This window comes from Cololabis saira, chromosome 17, assembly GCF_033807715.1.
Source record: "Cololabis saira isolate AMF1-May2022 chromosome 17, fColSai1.1, whole genome shotgun sequence".
Classification (NCBI taxonomy): domain Eukaryota; kingdom Metazoa; phylum Chordata; class Actinopteri; order Beloniformes; family Belonidae; genus Cololabis; species Cololabis saira.
In genome coordinates, this window is record NC_084603.1 from 20,221,531 (window position 1) to 20,241,554 (window position 20,024).

The following is a 20,024-nucleotide window of genomic DNA, read 5'->3' on the forward strand; positions in this document are numbered from 1 at the left end:
GGCGTAGCCTACGGCGTATGCCCTGCGTCGATGTAACGCGGAACCATAAATCAGCCTTAATACTCCGGAGGTGTCCATTAATGCGCCAGTGAGCGGGCCAGTCAGCACCTGTCCAAGCTCCTGCAGGGCAACACTGACACGGCAGGTAATCCTGTCACGCGTTATTCTCTTTATTTTGAACACAATGTCATGAAATGACAGTTTGTTTTTTTGTTTTGTTATTTTCCACCGCAGTATTTCTCCGCTCAGCAGGAATAACTTTAAAATGAAGTGGAAGTTTAACGACACAGCTCGCAGTTGGAGGATGGTATTTATAGTATTACATTGTATTTCATTGAGTGTACAAGAATAGATGAGGATTTTTTTCCACGTTTTTATTGTCCATCACCGTGTCGCTGTCCATGGTGCTGGGTAAACTGAAACCCTTTGGAGTTAAGCGAGCAAGACTTGAGATATTGTCTCCCCTATCCTATTTTCTTCTATTCAAAATTCAAAGAGGTAAGCCACCAGATTGGCCCATTCATTTCTTTAAACATAGTATTTGCAACAATTCAGCCTACTTCATCTTAACAACACTTTCTTCCCACAGCAGAAATCCATTGAATTAAACATGAAGCCAGAGGAATCACCATATACCACAGACTTCGCTGACGGGTCCAGCATCTCAGAAGAATCACCAGCAAAGGAAGAGCAGTGGGCTCTAAAGAGATGCTTTCAGAAGACAGTAGCAAAATATATCAATGCTTATTTTTAAACTTACAAATGTTGGGATTCCACTGTAGACACTCAGTCTACTTTTTTGGAGAAATATTTCTAGCTATCTTTTTTGAATAATTGCAAAATATGGTTTTCAATTGTGTGGTTTAAGGTCCCTTAATAAGTTTTTATTAAGCGTTGTTCACATTTCTTAAAGCGATTTCACTGGCGATGACTGTTGCTACCAACAGTTTTCCAAATGACCTGCTCCAACGAGGAACAACATCCTTTTTTGCACCACACCTTGGACAAGCAAGTTGCAAAACAACCCGGATCTCCACCACAACTGTAGTTTACCAGCTTTTTCCTAAATCATAGTATTGCATCTCTTCCAACTTGCCAAGTGACCTTCCTGCCTGGATGACTTACAGAGGGACTACCAGTAACATACCATGTCCGAGCCTTTTCACCCTCCTGCATGGAGGGAGATGACAAATGGAGGGGGGAACCCTCACTTCAACAATGGAGGACAGAATGGGGGTTCCCACAGACCCATGCGCTACATGCTGAAGAAGAAGCGCCACAGACACAGGTCATCCTCACCAATGGGCAGGGTCATCCTCATCAACGCTCCTGTTGATGGTGAGGTTTGAACACAATAGCGTTTTTCTGATTTCATGGTGATACACAATGCTACTGGCAGCTTAAACACTTTCAGGATAGACTGTCAGTCTGAAATGAATCCTAGTTTGGGTCATCATAAGCCAGTACTAAAGCTGAAATACATTTTCAGTGAAATATTGTTTAAATTTGCTGATTTCATGAGGTTGTGTGATAATGAACTCAACATTTTTAGATTCTGCTCATAAGATGGTATCATCTCTGGCACTGGAAGCTGATAATGGACATTTTTTAAAATAAGATAAATCTTAAATATAACAAATACACAGCATTAAAAGAATGCAATAGCATTAAAATGAAAATGAGAATGCTTGGAAATAATATTATCAGTGCATTTTGTTCTTAGATTCTTACCATCTTTTGTTTTAAAACCAGTATGGTTCCCAGCATAAAGCAGTTCCAGCCATCTTTGAGCTCTTTCCTCTCACTGTCCTCTTTCTGTTCCTGTAATTCAAGTCTGTCTCCATGAGCTTTAGATTTTTAAGGGCCATGCTCTCCAACCCCACCGGGACATTTTGTTTTTCTTCAAGTCATAATTTCATGTAACCGCCATAATGCTTGTGAACAGCTGTCAGGTTGTGTCGACTTTTAAGTCTGTGTGTTTAGCGGGTTTATGTGTTTGCAGGAGGTGATGACTGCGAAGACATTCACACAGTGACAGTAGATAAGAGCCCAGATGGGCGTCTGGGTTTCAGTGTCCGTGGGGGCTCTGAACATGGACTTGGCATATTTGTTAGCAAGGTGGAGGATGACAGCTCTGCAGGTAAGGGGGAACTGTTTGTGTTTTTACTGTCACTTTAAATGTGTTTACGTCTAGGCATTTTGGGCTTGTTTTGTACGTGACATTTGATCCTGTTTATCATGCTGAGTTCCACCTGTGACTACAGCGCAGGCTGGGTTGACAGTAGGCGACAAACTGGTGGAGGTGAACGGGGTCAGCCTGGAGAGCATCACCATGAGCAGTGCTGTGAAGGTCTTGACAGGAAACAACAGGCTGAGGATGGTGCTGAGACGGGTGGGAAAGATCCCCGGGATCCGCTACTCCAAGGAAAAGACCACATGGTGAGATCATCATCAATGTCTCTAAACTACATTTTGTAACTTGAAGAAGTTTGCATATTATATCAGTAGATATGTTATTCATTACAATATACTAAAGCCTTGCTACTGGGAAAGGTTTTGTAATGCTTGTAATTACCCAACTATAGCTCAAACTGGTTGTCTTTCTTTTGGGATATACAGGACTGTCTCAGAAAATTAGAATATTGTGATAAAGTCCTTTATTTTCTGTAATGCAATTAAAAAAACAAAAATGTCATACATTCTGGCTTCATTAAAAATCAACTGAAATATTGCAAGCCTTTTATATTTTAATATAGCTGATTATGGCTTACAGTTTAAGATTAAGATTCCCAGAATATTCTAATTTTTTGAGATAGGATATTTGAGTTTTCTTAAGCTGTAAGCCATGATCAGCAATATTAAAATAATAAAAGGCTTGCAATATTCCAGTTGATTTGTAATGAATCCAGAATGTATGACATTTTTGCATTACAGAAAATAAAGGACTTTATCACAATATTCTAATTTTCTGAGACAGTCCTGTAATGTATCTTGGTTTCATGGGGCAGCAGTGGATGGATTACGGCATCTATCTTTATAGCTATTTGATTAATAATACACTGACAGGCCTTAGTTCAGTCAATATTTAATAAAAAATGTTATGTATGTATATATATATTTATTTATTATGCACATGTTTGTAGGGTGGATCTAATTCACCGGCGGATGGTTGTCGAGGAGACTGGTTGTACACCTTCAGATGCCAGTTCAAATAGTGCTCTCCGCAGGATTGTACATCTCTTCACCACATCAGATGACTACTGTCTAGGGTTCAACATCCGAGGAGGCAAAGAGTTTGGACTGGGCATTTATGTTTCCAAGTATGAACAAAGAAAAAAAGAAACTACTGAATCATAATTAACTGATGCTCGTTTGGCTCTCAAAGAGTACATTTTCATAAGATAAAAAAAAGATTTAATTTATGCAGACTCATTAAAGCAGCAGGGTGTTGCAGTTCATAAATGCAGGCTCAACCCACCCTGCTGATGTGTCCTTGAACTAAAAAAGAGACAGAGCTTTTTTGCTGTCTGCTTTTGCATTATATCAGACAAACAAAGCCTCACTTTCTTTATTTAGCTGTGTAAGTTGTTTGTACTCTCAGTGTCAATAACATTTATATGTACATATTCAATAATGAGTGAGAGAAGAAGAATAAAATACATTTTAAGCATTTTAAATATATACACATGGAAAATGTCCCCGAGGTGTTGATGGCACTGATGTTAAACAGACATGTGTATCTCCTGTATTCTTTTCTTTATTTGTTTTTAACATGTGTCTGTGTGTCTTTATACATATTCTGTTCAGACTGGACCCAGGTGGACTTGCAGAGCAACATGGTATCAAAATGGGTGATCAAATTCTTGCAGCCAATGGGGTGAGTTTTGATGACATCACCCACAGCAACGCAGTCGAGGTCCTGAAGAGCCATACCCACGTCATGTTGACAATCAGGGTGAGCGTGTTCTTGAAACTAAATATAGTGCTACAATAATCAAAAGCTTTTTAATTAATAAGGAACATTATAGGTGAACTTGAAGTTTGCTCTCAACTGTACTTCTTTAGAGCTCCTCATTTTAGTTTGACAAACCTGAAATGTTGCTCAATGCTCAGTTTTTACTTCTACTTTCCACAAATGTAATCTCTCATACAACATGTATGTTAGCTGCTCAACAACAGGCAGCATGTAAACAAATCACACAAGATTCTCATTTGCAAAACACAACAGTGGATGGGCCATATTTTCCTAGATGGAAGGAGATAATGTGACATGTCCTCTGTTAACAAATGTATCTTTGATTACAACACTTCTGAATATAACAAAGAATATGATTTGCTAGATTTTACAAAGGTTTCAAGAAGCTCAAACAGAACTGTTTGAAAAAGCAAAGCTATTTTCCTGTGAAAGGTGTAGTAGGGATAATGTGCTCCCTAAAATTGCAACTATGGTTCACATGATTTCAAAATCAAACAAATGAATGAAAGTCAGAATAACTTATGCACCCATATTTGTCTTGTGTGGACCCACATAGACCTATGGATAGACCCACCTCCAAATGAAGGATGATATTGGCGTCTATCTGCTGGAATGTAAATTAACAGATATTGGTCACATAAGTTATAACAAAGTGGTCATGTGTCAATTTTGTGTTAGAATATGTACAATATCTAGAACAAACGGACACAGAAATGAGCTCCCTGAGTCCTTTAAACACTTGTGCTTCAGTATGAATGTCTCTTGTTCAAATCTAACTGTTGATCAGAGCGTTGAGAGCAGGCACAAGAATAGTCACCTTGTTAAACAACAATGAGCCCTTACAAAGCAGCAGACAGCTGGCATACAGTGCTTGAATCTGTATTGTCTAGGGGTCAGTATCCACATGTCTGTGTGCAATACCATGCCACTTAACCGTTGTCATTTCTAGGTAATGTAATTGTATTTAAATGCGTGTTTGTGTAGATTATGTTTTGTCGTGCAGTGTGCTCCAGTATGTGGGCTCTCTTAGCTCATTTTACTGCTCTGATCTCAGGTTCCATGTGTGAAAACAGCCAGGGACGATGTTCATTATTCAAAGGCAGTCAGGGATCAGGTTATAATCAACAGAAAGCCTAATTTTGCCCCTTCTTCCTTTCCTGTATTAGACCCATTTATGGATAAGACAAAGTGGAGAAAGGACTGGTATCATATATTAAACTGTTTCAAATCTCGCCATTTAAGGCTTATATCAAGAGAAATGATTAGTGTTTTCACTTTGACTTAAACTGTGTATTTATGAGAAGAGGCTGTTATGCACTGATCTTGATTAAACTTGGCAACTTGGCAACCTAGGTTGTGGCAAACCTGTAACATCAATTTCTAAAGAGCCACATGCCACAGGAGAGGGGGGTGGAGTGGAACTTTGAAAACCAGCTGCTTTGAACAGAGGTGGAAAGAACAGTGGTTGAAAATGGAGCTTTTATAGTGTATTTCTGTGGCATATTGACCATAAAATGTTAAAGGCATTTCCTAAAGACCTCAGTAAACTGGGTCAATGATTGAATTAAAAGAGAATATGTCTACTTAAAATATAGATTTATTGCACATCTACCTGGTCACGATGAAATAACCCGCTTGACATCTGGTGTAAGGGGTAATTGTAACAAACTTACAAAGTTGTATTCATTAAATAGATCGGACATAAAGAACAAGAACTAGCACAGTAACATGAAGTGATAGACTCTTGACTTTTCCACAGTTAACCTGTCACTGACCTATTTAAGATATTAATTTGGTAGGTCTATAGCATCCAGAGGAGAAATCCAAACAGGTTAACATCAAAACTTCCCCAGCAGCTGATTGTGAAAATAGTGTGGTGTCCATTTGCCTCTGAGGTAGTAAAAAATGCCAAAAGAGAAAAAGCCGAACATGCTTATGTGTACGTACTTTGCTTTATTTGCACTTTCACAGGAAGCTGGGAGATACCCTGCCTACAAGGAGATGGTGGCAGAATATGGCTGGCTTGACAAATGTATGTATCTCAAGACTCAATGACGGGAAGAGAGACAGAAAAGAGATTTTTTCATTCAGTCTCCTTTTTGTTTGGAAAGTCACACGGATGATTGTGCTGGAACAGAATATGAGTCATGTATGTCCAGCTTGTACTAAAACCCTGTCAATCAGTTCCTGAACTGGGCTCGTATTCCATGTTTTTTCAGTTTGACATAAGTACTTCTAACGACAGCAAGGGATTAATTCAATGTACTCAAAAGCAGCTCAGTTGTTTGGAACCAATGTGACATTTGGGTCAAGACATGGAGTTAGTCTGGATTTTATTGAAAAATAAGATAAAAAAAGAACATGAGATGTTCCATGTTCCATGTTCCATGTTCCATGTTCGGTGTCTTGGAACATTACAGGATTATCAGGATATAAGTGGAAATAGGCCTTCATCCAAACATAGACTGTATAAAATAAATGAATGACGTTTTCTTCATGCATTTAACTGTGTATTCCATTCCTTCTATTCCTTTAATTTTATGATATTTCACTTTGACAATAATATCTCAAAACCCTTGTAATAATGGATTGTTTTCCACAGTAGCCAATGGCGCTCCTGCACCATCCTCTCAAGGTTCGGACTCCAACTCTTCTGTGTCCTCACTGTCCTCCAGCACTCCACTCAGCTCCCTCAGCGGTCTCTCACAGGTCCTTTTCCCTCCAATCTTTGGTTCTGAGATGGTAGATGTTGCCATCTCCACAGATGACCGCTCCCGAACTCCGAGCAGCGCCGAACGAACCGCTGACACTGCCATACAGACTGAGCCCCAAGCTACAAATTACCCTGACCACCCGTCACCTAATCCGTCGTGCTCTGGCAGTCCGGGCACCACAGAAACCAGAAGGACTGTTGGTGAAACGGTGCTGCTCAAGGACACGGTCATACATGGGAAAGGAGAAGGTCCAAGGGACGTGAGGGGGGCAAAAGAAGGAGGACAGGGCCGGGTGAGGACTCTGTCAGCTGGGGACCAGAAAGTTGAGAAACACTCACCTAAGACGGAGGCACTGATGGCTCTGAGCAAACCACGGAAGCCAATCAGACGCTCCCAGAGCCACATCACTGTTTCAGGTGAGATCTCAGTTCGTGGCAGGGAATCGGTGGCTGGGAGGTGTTATTAGCTAAAACTATCACTATGTCCTGATAGTAATACAAGAGACAATCAGATTTTTTTTCCTGGTTCTTCCCATAGCTTTTCATACATTATGTAAGAATCCACTGTGTTTGAGTAAAAACAACAAATCTGAGCCATCAGGAGTCTCTAACGGTGTCAGTCGATATCTATTAAGTACTTGTCCCTGTGCGTATGATGACTCCCTTTACAGCTTCGGAAACAGAGCAGAGAGGAGCTAAGTTGTATTGGTTCAAATTATCAAGATAACTGATCCTTCTTCTTAAGGTCTGCAAGTTGTGTTTTAGTTTCCCTCAGACATAACAGGCAGCCAAAGTAGCAGCTCTGTGAGAATATACTCATAGATGGGCTGAAATAATGGATACAAACCCAGAGAACAGAAATACTATGGTCTGTCTGTGATGTTACAACCAAATGTAATTATTCTGCAGTCTGTATGAGCCAGCACCAAAACGTAAGCATATTATTTCACATTGAGACACTACAACAATAATGCTGTAATTAATAGTGAAGTGATAATCAAGTGAAATCCCCTTTCAAGCCATTCAGAGAGCTTTCTCTTCACCCCTCTTTCACTCCAGGGTGTAAACAAGAGCATCCACACTCCTCAGGGCTGATTTAACTCCAGGAAGAATGTCCCCAGCAGCACATAGTTGATGCAGGCTCAGATTAATCATTGTCCTCTACGCTCACTTGTTGTACCTCCGTGAGAAATGAATGAGAACAAGCATATGGAGAAATATCTATCGGAGCCTTGCAGGGCCAGTTGAGTTACAACAATTTATCCAGCTCAATCAAGCCTTCACCTTCACGGGTGCCTGGGGTAAACCTGAGGGCTGGTTGGATATTTGTTATGTATGCTGGGACACTTTACTGTAGTGCCCTTTATAAATGAGGATGTGTTCAGGTTGGGGTAGCTGCAATTTATCAGTACGACTGTGTTAATCTCCACAGTGGCAGATTTACTGCATGGAACAGAGAAGCTGACTGGAAGAGAAATGAACAGTCTGTGCTCATAGCGAGAAAGGCGGATTACCCAATATTATTGGCCAACAGTTAATATGGACTTGCACAGTCTAATGAGTTATGTTTTAAACACCAAACACAGATATGCATAATGCCCTAGTTCTGCAAAGGGTCAGCAATTTTCCTGTGAACAAGATACAACTGCAGCATTCTTTCCCTGGTTTGGAAATTTAGCAGGAGAAGGTTTGTGCAGCCTTCAAGCATCATATTTCACAATGCTTTATGGGTCAAATGCATCTGTATTAAGCACATATTATTTGTATGTTTAGAGAGAGAGAAGAGAAACAATTGTGTCTATGTTTTTCCACCTTCAGAAGACAGAAAAAAGAAGAAGAGGAGGCAACAGAAGGAGACACAGAGTACAACAGAGGGTAAAACCAGCCTGCAGCGCTCCAAAACCTTTGTCAGCCTGCTGTTTAAGAAAGATCGCAAAGAGAAAAGTCCCTCCAAATCACCAAGTCACCATGCTGACAAAGGTGAGAAAAAAATGTGAGAAAGCATGCGTACAATTCAGCAGTTTTTGCCCACGAGCATCAAGAGTGTCTGTGTCAAACGCTAAACCTTCACTTCCACTGATGACTGAAATGTGTTTTACACTCTTCTTCATCCCACTAGCCTTGCAGTGGGATACAGTGTTTGAGTCACATATAGGCGTCATTATCTTGTCAGAATGGGATGCATATGGGAGGATTTTAATAACAGGCATGCATGATGGGGATGTCTCTCTTTCTGCTAGCTTTCAGTGATTGATCAACATTCTCTTGAAGGGATTTAGGCAGATGCATCGCTAGCTTACATCAGAGTACTTGTTTGTTATTTCGTTTTGACTGAAAGCTAGTCCTGGGTTTGGCAGTAGACTGCCTTCTTCCTGCTCACAGGTTTAATCTTTAAATGGACTTCAAGACTTTTAAATAACTAAATATATGTGGGATTAGTTTGATCCTTTTTAACGAGGTATAATAACTTAACAGAACAGTAAACCAGTGACACTGTAGGTTTTGTTGAGAGGCGGGACTTCTCTGATCCGTTGTGTGGCTTTGAAAAGTCATTATGTGTAAAATGAGCTGGTCTTGCATTCATTGTAGGGAGGTTAAATACTTCAGCTTGTTGTGTGTGATCAGGTACTGTTGCATGTGAGCATGCCATTTACTTGTTGGCGTGTCACCATTAATAGGTCTATAAGTGAGTGTATTGTGCTTTAGTGCAGAAAGACATTTACGTCTGTAGGGAAGTGGCCCGTTTTTGTTGGATATTTCGTGGCTGTTAGCTGGATGAAGGCAATAGTTTTGTGTAGTAAGTGTCTTACTAACATATCAACGCAGGAATCATATTTGGAGGTGTGGATATCCATTTGTGAATGGTCATTTGGATGCTTGCTTCACTGGATCTTGTGGATTTGGATGCTTGCTGTGATATGGAACTACAGTGTATGCAACCATTACGCTTTACTTTTGGGTTGGATCATGTAGTTACTTTTGGTTGATGGGTAATAACTTTTTGGATTGTCATTGTTGTGCTCCATTTTGCTGGGCACATGTTTTACTTCGGAAATTGAGACTTGAGATGCATTAAAAGCACTTTACATTATTCATCAGGCACATATGGGTTCTGGCATCCAAACTCTGGACCTTTGTAGTTGGGGGACAACCACACAATCTGCTAACTTGCATCTGCCCCATCCTTCATGCCATCTGTATATTTTCATTTCCCATCTTATTTCTGTTGATATTTTAATCGTAGACAAAGAGCAAAGCCGTCCGTTCCAGCTCTTGACCTCTCCAAGGGAGTCCCGTGCTGGCAGCCCGCTGCCTAGACCTGAGACCCTGCAGCACGTGGAGAACATGGCAAAGAAGCTGCTGAGCCCGGACGAGGTGGCAGCTGTGATGAGACACTGCCGCCGGGTGGGTTAGGAGTCTGAAATTGCTGTCTTATACACTCTTTTGTTGGCTTTCCCTCTTAAATAGTTAACATCAGCCATATTCCTTGCATGTTTGAACAAGTATCGTTGTCGGCTGCGTCATGGAGTGTTCTTTGGTCACAGATCTGTCTGGCCGTCGCAGTCTCAAAGGATGAATTTGGCCTGTCATTTAGGATTAGTATCAAATGTCCACCACAGTCTGATCCTTTAACGTTTGCCATCATACCTTAAAGTTACTTGGGCTGCTTGACCGCTGCTGTGCCTCACTCCACAAGCAGTCTACTGAGCTACCTGTTTATGGAGTAATCAAACTGAACACAAAACTGTGTAGAGGCGCTCCTGGACAAGTAACTGTTTAAAGTAAATGCAGATTATTTTAGGTTAAACCATCTACCAGGTATGGAAAAGTACTGTCCTCTAAAACAGTGGTTCCCAACCTTTTTTCCTTGTTCCCCCCCCTACTTGTGTCTAAGACCAGCCAGGCCCCCCGACCCGTACGTACTAGCACCAAAATAGTCTTTAATTGAAAAAATGAACATTAATTATGTTTTTGATACATTTCTCTTTGGTTTACTCTGTATACATATTACTTTGTTTTTCTCCAATGTATAGAATACGCACAAAAGGACATAAGGACAAAAATATTTCTGAAAAATGTCTCTTTTAATATGAGACCAACATTTTTTAACATTTTTCCTTTAACAACCTGTCGGAGTAGATTAAATGTTGAGTAATGATATAATAATAAGGAATGAAATAATTTCCTGTGTTTGTCACCAGTGTATAAAAAACACAAAAAATATTCAAGACATTCATAAATTATTCCTAACAATGTTTTATGAATGACTCATTCGCAAATATAATTTTTACAACTGCATAATTTCAAAGCAGACAAAGTTTCGCGCCCCCCCAGAGATCTCTGGCACCCTCCCAGGGGGGGCCCGGACCCCAGGTTGGGAGACACTGCTCTAAAAGATAGTCTTTTTTTTATCTTAAACACACATAAAACACAAAAAGGAAAAATTAAAAAAGGACCATTTCACAATGCATCCGGGTTGGCATAGATGTTTTTGAAAACCATTGAAGGCTCCTTGCCATTTATAAATTAAAGCTGTTTTTTTTTCTTTGTTCTTAATCAAAATTTCCCTGTAGTTTTTGTCTGACACTGTGACTGAGGATCTGGTGCGTCCCCTTTTGGCAATCTTGGACAGACCAGAAAAATTGCTACTTCTCAGAGAAATAAGGTGACAACCAGAGTGGAATACTTGTTATTTACATTGATATTGTACTGTATTGATGAACTGATTGTATTCTCTGCAGAATGCTGATGCCTACTAGTGAGTTGGGTCGTTTTGACAGCATGGTGATGCCTTTTGAACTTGAAGCATATGACACCCTCAAGAATCGCTCTAGTAAGCTGAAGAATGTATTTTAAATCACTTTTCTGTATTTGTTGGTTTTTTTATTTTAATAATGAACTGTTGGCATGACTGAAAGAAATACAAAAGTCTAAGAAAAACAAATTCAATTCAGTTATATCCTGTTAAATGAACATAATTTGGTAGATTAGTTTATTTTTTTATTAGAAAACACAAAGCAAAAAAAAAGAAGAAATTACGGAAATCACTGACATATCTCTTTTTTTAGTTTCCTCTCCAGCTCTGCGTTCCCCTCAAAGTAAAACTCCCCGACGTCACCTCATCACCCCAGTCCCAGGTATGTTTCTCCTTCCCCCACATTTGATTGAACAGTTGCTTTTCTTTTAATCTGGAGAAATACAAGTTGTACATTGGGTCATCACCTTGTAATAATACTCTGTCTTAGTAGAGGTGCACTTGATGATTTAAGATAAGATAAAATAATCCTTTAATAGTCCCACAGAGGGGAAATTCGCAAAAATTTACAGTACATTTCTACATAATAACTTCCTATAGCTTACATACGGGACCTAAATCGTAGTTGGTTTTTACACTTGTTGGTTGTAGTTTGTGTCACGCTGTAATTAAATTACCAAAGGTGTTGGTGGAGGTTCTATGAACCATTGTTGGCTGAAGTGTTGAGCTTCCTTATGTTTATAGATGTTTATTAACAGTAATTGTTACTGACAAAGAAGCAATTTAGCTTTCTTCCAGTCTTTAAAATGACCATTAAGAAGTAGCAGCGGGAAAAATTAAGAAGGAAATGCAATGCTATCAAGCGGGCCGACCACATTTGTTGTAATTTGTGTTGAAACGACTCCTTGTTACATTTCTAGGGAGGTGCACGTCAAGCTACGGCCGTTATTACGATGTAGAGTTCCCTGCTACGGTGGACAAACGTCATCAGGTCAACGTAGAAACATAAACCATGCTTTACACCAGGGGTTGACACATGAGCTTTCTCATGATGCGCTGCTCTCATTTAGTCTAGAGTGGCATTGTGACATAGAGTAGCTACTAACAGACGTCCAGTGTCATTCATCACAGGTCATTGGTGTGTTTAAAGATGAATAAAAATAAATATGACATATTTGGCATGTCAGTTAAAGTAGTTTTCTGGGTTTACCCAGTGAAGGTGTAGGATAAACACTGGATCTAAAGTCTGCGTCTGTCACTAGCCCAACATAAGAGCAGACATCATTTGATGAGGAAAAATGTATCTTTTATTACATCACTCAGCAACACCAGGTAAAATATAAAAGCTGTCAGTACAGCGGGATCAGGCATAGTTTTAATACTCATCTCTATGTGTATGAGCCGCAGACAGGTCACGCTGCTCTCCTCTGGTGAGTGTGATAGATGTTTAAATATCAGAACTAGTGGTTGGGGGTATCCAACATTAATCAATTATAATTAATACATAAAGAACCAGGTGTGAAATGAAATGTGCAAAACAACTTCTTTGAGGTGCTACATGTACATAGAGATGATGATAAGGCAGCCAACAGTTAGGTGGATAAAATATGCACACGTATCAGTTTCAAAAATGACAATGTGCATACATATGATGGAAAAATATTCTCCTGATTCTGAATGTATTGTGAATACATTCAGAATAAAGTTCTCATGCTCCAGATGTAGTAATTTAATTTATTTAATCATCCATCATGAGCCCTACATTATTTAAAAAAAATGCATTTCCAAACTGGTCTAAGGCTTAGATACAGTACAATGTACCTGCAGGATCAAAGCTGAACTTGCTGTAATTGTGTTTGTCCAGACTGCAGGGGTGGATTTCACCTGCAGCCGGTCCACAACACGCCCCAGGAGCATCAACTGATCGAAGAGTTTGAAAGACTTCGCTTGTCTAGCCAACACTCAGGCCATTTTCCACCATCCCGTGCCTTCACCCCCCTGCTAGATGTACCTGTGGACAACTATAAATCACCCGTCATGCGGTCCCGCTCCCCAAGTCCTTCCCCCTCTCACAGTTTCCTTGTCACAGAATCACCACACAGTACCCAACGTGGACGCCAACTTCACTACTCCCCAATCAGGAGACAAAACGAAGCCCTGCGGTATGAGCAGGGCTCCCTACTGTCCGTTTCTGAACATGGGAATGCCATTCCTGAGCGAGGACGGTCGCCTGTGAGGAATGGCGGTGCAAGAGCAAGAAGGGAGGACAGTCCGGACAGTGTATATGGCAGACAGAGCAGACAGGAGGGTTACACTGAGCTCAGTGTACGAGTTCCCTCACAGCGCAGGACGAGATCCCCTCTGACTGATGTATTTGATCCCCAAACAGAGAAGAGTCCCAGTGCAGGCAGGACGAGTAGTCAGGAAAGATATGGACACCCTCAAAATGGTCAAGGGGTGAAAAGAAGAGAAACTTTACCTCCTGAAGAGTATGAAATCACCGCTTTGACTATCTCCAAGGCCAAGCAGTCACTGGGTAAACAAGGAAAATGAGTGTTTGACTGAATTTAAATTTCTTCCATTAATGCATTATTACCTACGACGGAGTATTAGGGCCAAACAAAAAAACAAAAAAAGGAAATTACGAGAATAAAGTCATAATGTAATGAGAATAAAGTCATAAAATTACGAGAATAAAGTCATAACATCACGAGAATAAAGTCATAACATCACGAGAATAAAGTCGTAAAATTATGAGAATAAAGTCATAATATTACGAGAAAAAAGTCGTAAAATTACGAGAATAAAGTCATAATATTACGAGAATAAAGTAGTAATATATTATAAATATATAAATATAACTTCACAAGATGCTCAATATTCCTCATTTTAACACAGGGAGAAGAAGCTCTTCCTGTTAGAGTTCTCATAAATTATATTCTCATAATATTACGACTTTATTCTCGCAACATTACGACTTTATTCTCGTAATGTTACGACTTTATTCTCGTAATTTTACGACTTTATTCGCATAATATTACGACTTTATTCTATTACGACTTTATTCTCGCAACATTACGACTTTATTCTCGTAATTTTACGACTTTATTCTCATTATATTATGACTTTATTCTCGTAATTTCCAATTTTTTTTGTCTTAGTTTGGCCCTAATACTCCGTCGTAATTACCAGCCTCTTAAATGGCTTTTATTCTGGCAAAATTTTGGTCCATATGGTTCCAAGTAGACTGAAACTGCTGAGGACGTTGTGTTGAACAGTTTCCAGCAGAGGTCAGAACATTACTCCTAAACTGAAAAATCAATTCATAGAAAGAAATTATGGGAAAGTAGCTGAGAGAAGGAAAGGCATCACACAGTGTATGACTAGTTGCATGCATATCTGCAGTCAGAGGTGTATAATCCAGGTGCCATGAAGTAAAAAAATCCTGCCATGTTTCTGGATCAGCCTGTCCAGGCTGTCCCTTAAAGATAAGAGAGAGAAGCTTGGTCATCCAGGGGGAGTTTGGAGTAGCGCCACGGCTCCTCCGCATTAAGAGAAGCCAGATGAGGTGGCTCGGGCATCTGTGAGGTCTTCCAGGCATGTCCCTCTGGCAGGGGACCATAGGGAAGACCCAGGCCACACTGGAGGGACTATGTCTCTCGGCTGGCCTGGGAACACCTTGGGATCCTTCCATATGAGCCGGACAAAGTGGCTGGAGAGAGGGAAGTTTGGGTTTCCCTGCTTAGGCTACTGCCTACGCGTTCTGACCTCAGATAAGCAAACGAAGATGGTTGGATGGATAGAAATAGAAAATTATTTCAAAACAGTACAAATATTATCCCAAAGAGACAAAGGTACAAAACACAGATCTGCGGAAAGTGGTAAAACAACAAGACAGGAGACAAGATTTAAAACAAAATCTTTACATAAAGACATAAAACGCACCATTTTGTGTATTTCAGTCAAAATACTGTATGTAATTTCTCCATAACTTTGTCCCTCTATATGGGAACCGTTCACTTAGTTGTCAAAGGAATGGCGTTGTGAAGAAAGTCCCACCCTATATATGTTTTTCCATTTTTCTTTGCAGGTATTAGTATTTCTGGAGGTATAGAGTCTAAGGTCCAGCCTGTGATAAAGATTGAGAAAATCTTTCCTGGAGGTGCAGCATCTACAAATGAAACTCTGAGGGTGAGCTTTCAAAACATCAATATTTCAAAGAATGTATGCATTTCACTCCATCAGCGAACGTCTGAAAATGCATGACTCTGCCTCAAAGTCGGAGAAAAAAGTAAAGAAAGGCAAAACTTTCTTCCTGAAATATTCAGGGTAAAAAGATATTCAAAACAATACAGACTTGGGTTTTGATTCAAGTTTCTTGTAAGTACTTGTCAGTCTTCTGCACTGTGGTTATGAGTTATTGTTGCTCTAAGTGTGCTTGTCTATGATGGAGAGGCTGAAGGTGTGCAATGAGGGGTGGAGAGAAGATGAGCTGAAAGCCATCTCAGGTAGCGCATCACTTCCATTATTAATGAGGTACGCAGATGCTGCTCGGCTAATGTACTGGTAATATATTGCCTGCACAGATGCTTAACTAACAGTTGTTGATGCGCACACAGGTTTTCATGAGACAATGATTCAGCTGCCAAACGTGCCAAACGTGCTGTTTGCTGCCTTAAAGAAACCTGAAGGAAAACGTGTTTCTGTATGTGTGTGTGTGTGTGTGTGTGTGTGTGTGTGTGTGTGTGTGTGTGTGTGTGTGTGTGTGTGTGTGTGTGTGTGTGTGTGTGGGAAGTGGGTTGGAGTAGGTCACTAATCTCAGCATGTGTGTTTGTGGGTCAATTTGAACGTGTTTTCTAACTGAAAGCTGACAGCTACTACTCAGGTTTAAGCCTGATTAGCGTAGCAAACGTCAGAGAGAGGGAATCTAGCATCTGCTGAATATTTCACATTCAAAACCAAGTGCTTTTGTGTGTATTGTATTGCTCCTTGCACTCATATTTAAGAAACCTCCTCTATTGTAAAGGAAGGTAGGAAAAAAAGAGCACCAGGAAGGACAAAAAAGAAAACTGCATTCACAACATTCAGCAATGTCACCTTCATAGTGGCAAAAGAGGAACTATCAGTTGTTCTTCCAGGACAAAAGTTGGTCTTTTTCAGCCATACCACACTCATGGCTTAAATCGGGGACATTGTCAGCTAGTCAGCGACACATGTGTGCGTACTTGCGTTCAACCTTTAGTTATCTGTTGTGTTACCTCATACGTCACAACTTGGCACGTCAGCCGTCCCGTATCAGCTCCATGGCTCAATGTTATCTTTTTCTACTCTGCAGAAGGAAGTGAGACCGGGGTCACTCAGTGTTAACATGCATCCTGTCTTCTTAGACTCACATGATAACCAGCCAGGAATGTTGTTTCATATGTGTTACTATGACACTCACATGTACGTATAGATTCCTTCCATTAGTATCTGCCATAGTTTTCACCAGTGGAAATTGAGACATCAGTGAGTCATGTCTTTATTTAAGTGGTTGTCTGACAGGGTGAGTAAATTCCTGCAAAACTATTGACACCTTTCACCTGCACTCTGTGGTGAGCCAAAAGGTTCACATACATGTGGACAGAGCATATTCAAACGCCTCTTCCCCAAAAGAATGCAGGATTTAGGGTTAAACAGAAGAAACACGTATTTGGAGTGACAACCACGTTTTTTAAAGCATGTGCATGTTTAGGAAACAAGGAACAAACAAAGAACAGAAGCATAACTTTTGGATCTAAATAATTTTTAGCAATGAGATGACCCATTGAAAACAAACTTGGGATACATTTAATGCTAAGGGCAAATATTTCCAATCTTCCGTCCTAAATCTTCTATTATAATTAATTTTGCCAAAAACTGCAGTCATTTTTTGCAGGTCATGTTAATGTTGCCCTTTGGCAGTAGATGGTAGAACCTCATAAATGGCCTTAAAGAGGCAGATTAGGTTGTGATTACTTTTCAAAAATAGAAAAATCGCTCTTTAATCTGCTCTTTGGTTAAACTGATCCAAATCTTTTGATACTGTTCAGAAGGCTGAATTGGTGCTGTTGAACACCAGACTGGTGATTTTGTAAGAAGAGCTGTGAAGATGGACACTTAGCCTCTTATATAAACCAAATATTGGTATTTGGACTAAATTATATAGCAAAGGCTTTTCGGCTTGTCGAGGATAAAGGACAGCCACTATTTGTGTCTAATGACGGAATGGAAAGGAACCGGATGTAGGGATTGAAAAAAACATATTTTGCTAGAGATACAACAATGGCCATCGACCTTGTGCACAAATGTGTTTTTTGTTGCAAACCTTCACTGAGGATGGCCGCATTAGGCAGGTGTATCCTCACCAAACGCTGATGACATAAGGGGAAGTTCCTCTCTTCATGACTCCAAAGATCTTCTGCTCCCCACTTGCATCCTGCAGGAAGTGGCGAGCAAATCCTCTCTGACCGTGTGCTTAGATGCTGTTTTCTTAGTGGATGTTCTTTATATCTAACAAGCCTTTGTGTGAATGTGTTAAAACAATAGCTGGCCACCACTTATCTCCACTATAAATTAAGTTACAACTAAGAGACACAATCATAACATAGGCTATACAGAACAGTTCTGGCCCACCAGAACATGCAAGGATAGTTATGTACTTAAAAACACTTCTATTATTCCTGGGAGTCATACGTGGACTACACATGTCACACAATACATGTTGAGTTTGTTACCCACATAATGATGGCTCTTATTCAATGGACCACAGTATTAATCCATCAAATTCCTGCTACTGCTTGGTGGTTATGGATTTGAAACAAAAGTGTCCAAGAAAAGAAAAACTTGTGAAGATGGACGGCAGTTTAAGGATAGAAGGGAAGCAAAAATATGTTTCTGCCTAATGGAGATGAGCGAGCATATTTTTAGTTGTCTGCCACATCTTTAAAATAGTAATTAATTCATATATGTTATTAATAGTGAAATGAAGAGGCATTTATGTAACAAGATGAAAAATAAAAAAAAAGTAGTAAATACATTTAAGTACTCTTGCAGTTGCTGTTTGACACCAACCATAATGCTAATGTGGCCGGGGAGGAAACACAATCTGACACCTCCGGCCTCCAGTGTTGCTCTGCTGTGAAAAGATGCTACAAAGGGAGAAGAAACACGCAAATAATCATGACGTACAATTAACTTTTTTGTATCACATTTGAGTCACCACCTTTCTCTTTTCTTCATGTACAGGCAGGGCATGAGCTGCTGTCCGTGGACGGTGAGAGCCTGCAGGGAGTGAGTCATCAGCATGCTGTTGACTTAATTCGCCAAGCCTTTAGCAACAAGGCCAAAGACCCGATGGTTTTTGTGGTCAAGATCCCTAAGGCCCCTACCATTCCCACCAGTCCCAAGAGACCCACTTAGTTAATTTTGTGTGCCTCAAAAATAGACAGCTGCTCAGCCATGAATGACCAGGAAACCTGCAGCTCCTCAAGGACTGAATAAAGTACAGGCGTCACTGCAGAGGAGTAAAAATGGCACAAAAAGAGATGGGTGCAATGAATTTTACTACAATAAAATATAAAATAAAACCCTATGCTATTATTGTATGACTTTTATAACATTCTTAGTGTTTTTAGCAAACATTTTACCATTTGCACATGTTCCACGTCAGCTCACCAGTCAGTGATTGATGTTTTCTAAAGGGTGTTCTTTGACAAGATTATGAACAAGTGAAAGTGTGCCACTGTTTTAACACATGGCAGCCTTGTCATGACCGATGTGCACTGTCAGACAGTGGAGCCAGTGGTCTGCTTTTTACACTTCTTGGCCCAGCAGCCCTACAGGAGATTACCCTATCCTGTGTTATGAGATTTATAGATTTATACCCAGATTAAAGCCCTGTATTATGTCAAAACTGATAGTTTGGTTTTAGAGGATGTCTGAGGGGATTATTATAAATTGCTGCTCAGTATTTTTGTGTTGCATTTTTTTCTGGCTGAAGTACTTGTACTCTGAAGCAATCCGCCACTTTGAGGCTTAATTACACCAGGCTATGGACAGAGATTAAGCAGACATGTGGAGGAGCTGGAAAAACATGTCAATGAGAAATGCAGGACATGGACGCTGATGGCACAGTTCAAATCTGTGTACGCCAGAAGAGATAAGGGCTGGAGAATGCAGTGTACACGTTGCCTTACCGCTGCAGGAAAACAGAGGATGGAAAACACAGATAAAGTGTTGCTCATACGTAGTTTCAAGGTGAAATGTTTGAATCCCTGCATGCTATTAAAATTTTAAATGAAACTGTGTGTGTATGGCTTTGAATAAATATCTAGTAGTCATATTTTATATTCTGGGAACAATTTATAAAGAAAAATACCCTGAGTCATCAAAACCTAACTGCAAATTAAAAAAAACAACAACCTTGTATTCACAAAGAAGCATTATTGAATAATGTATTAATTGAGGAAAGTTGTTTTGTAATACCCATCTAGATTACCAGTGAGAGACAAAACCATAGGAACTTTTCTTTTCATCATCTTATGTGAACTCCTGTAGCA

At 40.0% G+C, this 20,024-nt stretch overlaps 1 protein-coding gene across 2 annotated transcripts; it reads left to right on the forward strand.

Moving 5' to 3' along the window:
- Window positions 1–163: 163 nt before the first annotated feature.
- On the forward strand, window positions 164–19,736 carry pdzd7a (PDZ domain containing 7a). Of its 2 annotated transcripts, none has more exons than XM_061745023.1 (16): window positions 164–498; window positions 590–1,338; window positions 2,003–2,140; window positions 2,265–2,439; window positions 3,144–3,320; window positions 3,808–3,955; window positions 5,948–6,008; window positions 6,579–7,106; window positions 8,508–8,669; window positions 9,934–10,094; window positions 11,264–11,355; window positions 11,432–11,523; window positions 11,759–11,827; window positions 13,310–13,981; window positions 15,536–15,636; window positions 18,712–19,736. In XM_061745023.1, exons 2-16 carry the CDS (start codon window positions 1,149–1,151, stop codon window positions 18,883–18,885), a joined length of 2,940 nt encoding a protein of 979 aa, XP_061601007.1. In that variant the 5' UTR covers window positions 164–498; window positions 590–1,148; the 3' UTR covers window positions 18,886–19,736. The 2 variants fall into 2 exon arrangements, with proteins under 2 accessions (XP_061601007.1, XP_061601008.1); XM_061745024.1 differs by having other exon boundaries at window positions 593–1,338.
- Window positions 19,737–20,024: the final 288 nt, after the last annotated feature.

Bases quoted from the DNA above. Each gene is read 5' to 3' on its own strand.
- pdzd7a (XM_061745023.1), top strand. From the start codon at position 1,149: ATGTCCGAGCCTTTTCACCCTCCTGCATGGAGGGAGATGACAAATGGA. The intron at 10,095-11,263 runs GTGGGTTAGGAG...ATTTCCCTGTAG, and splicing joins TGATGAGACACTGCCGCCGG to TTTTTGTCTGACACTGTGAC. The intron at 13,982-15,535 runs GTAAACAAGGAA...TTTTCTTTGCAG, and splicing joins CAAGGCCAAGCAGTCACTGG to GTATTAGTATTTCTGGAGGT.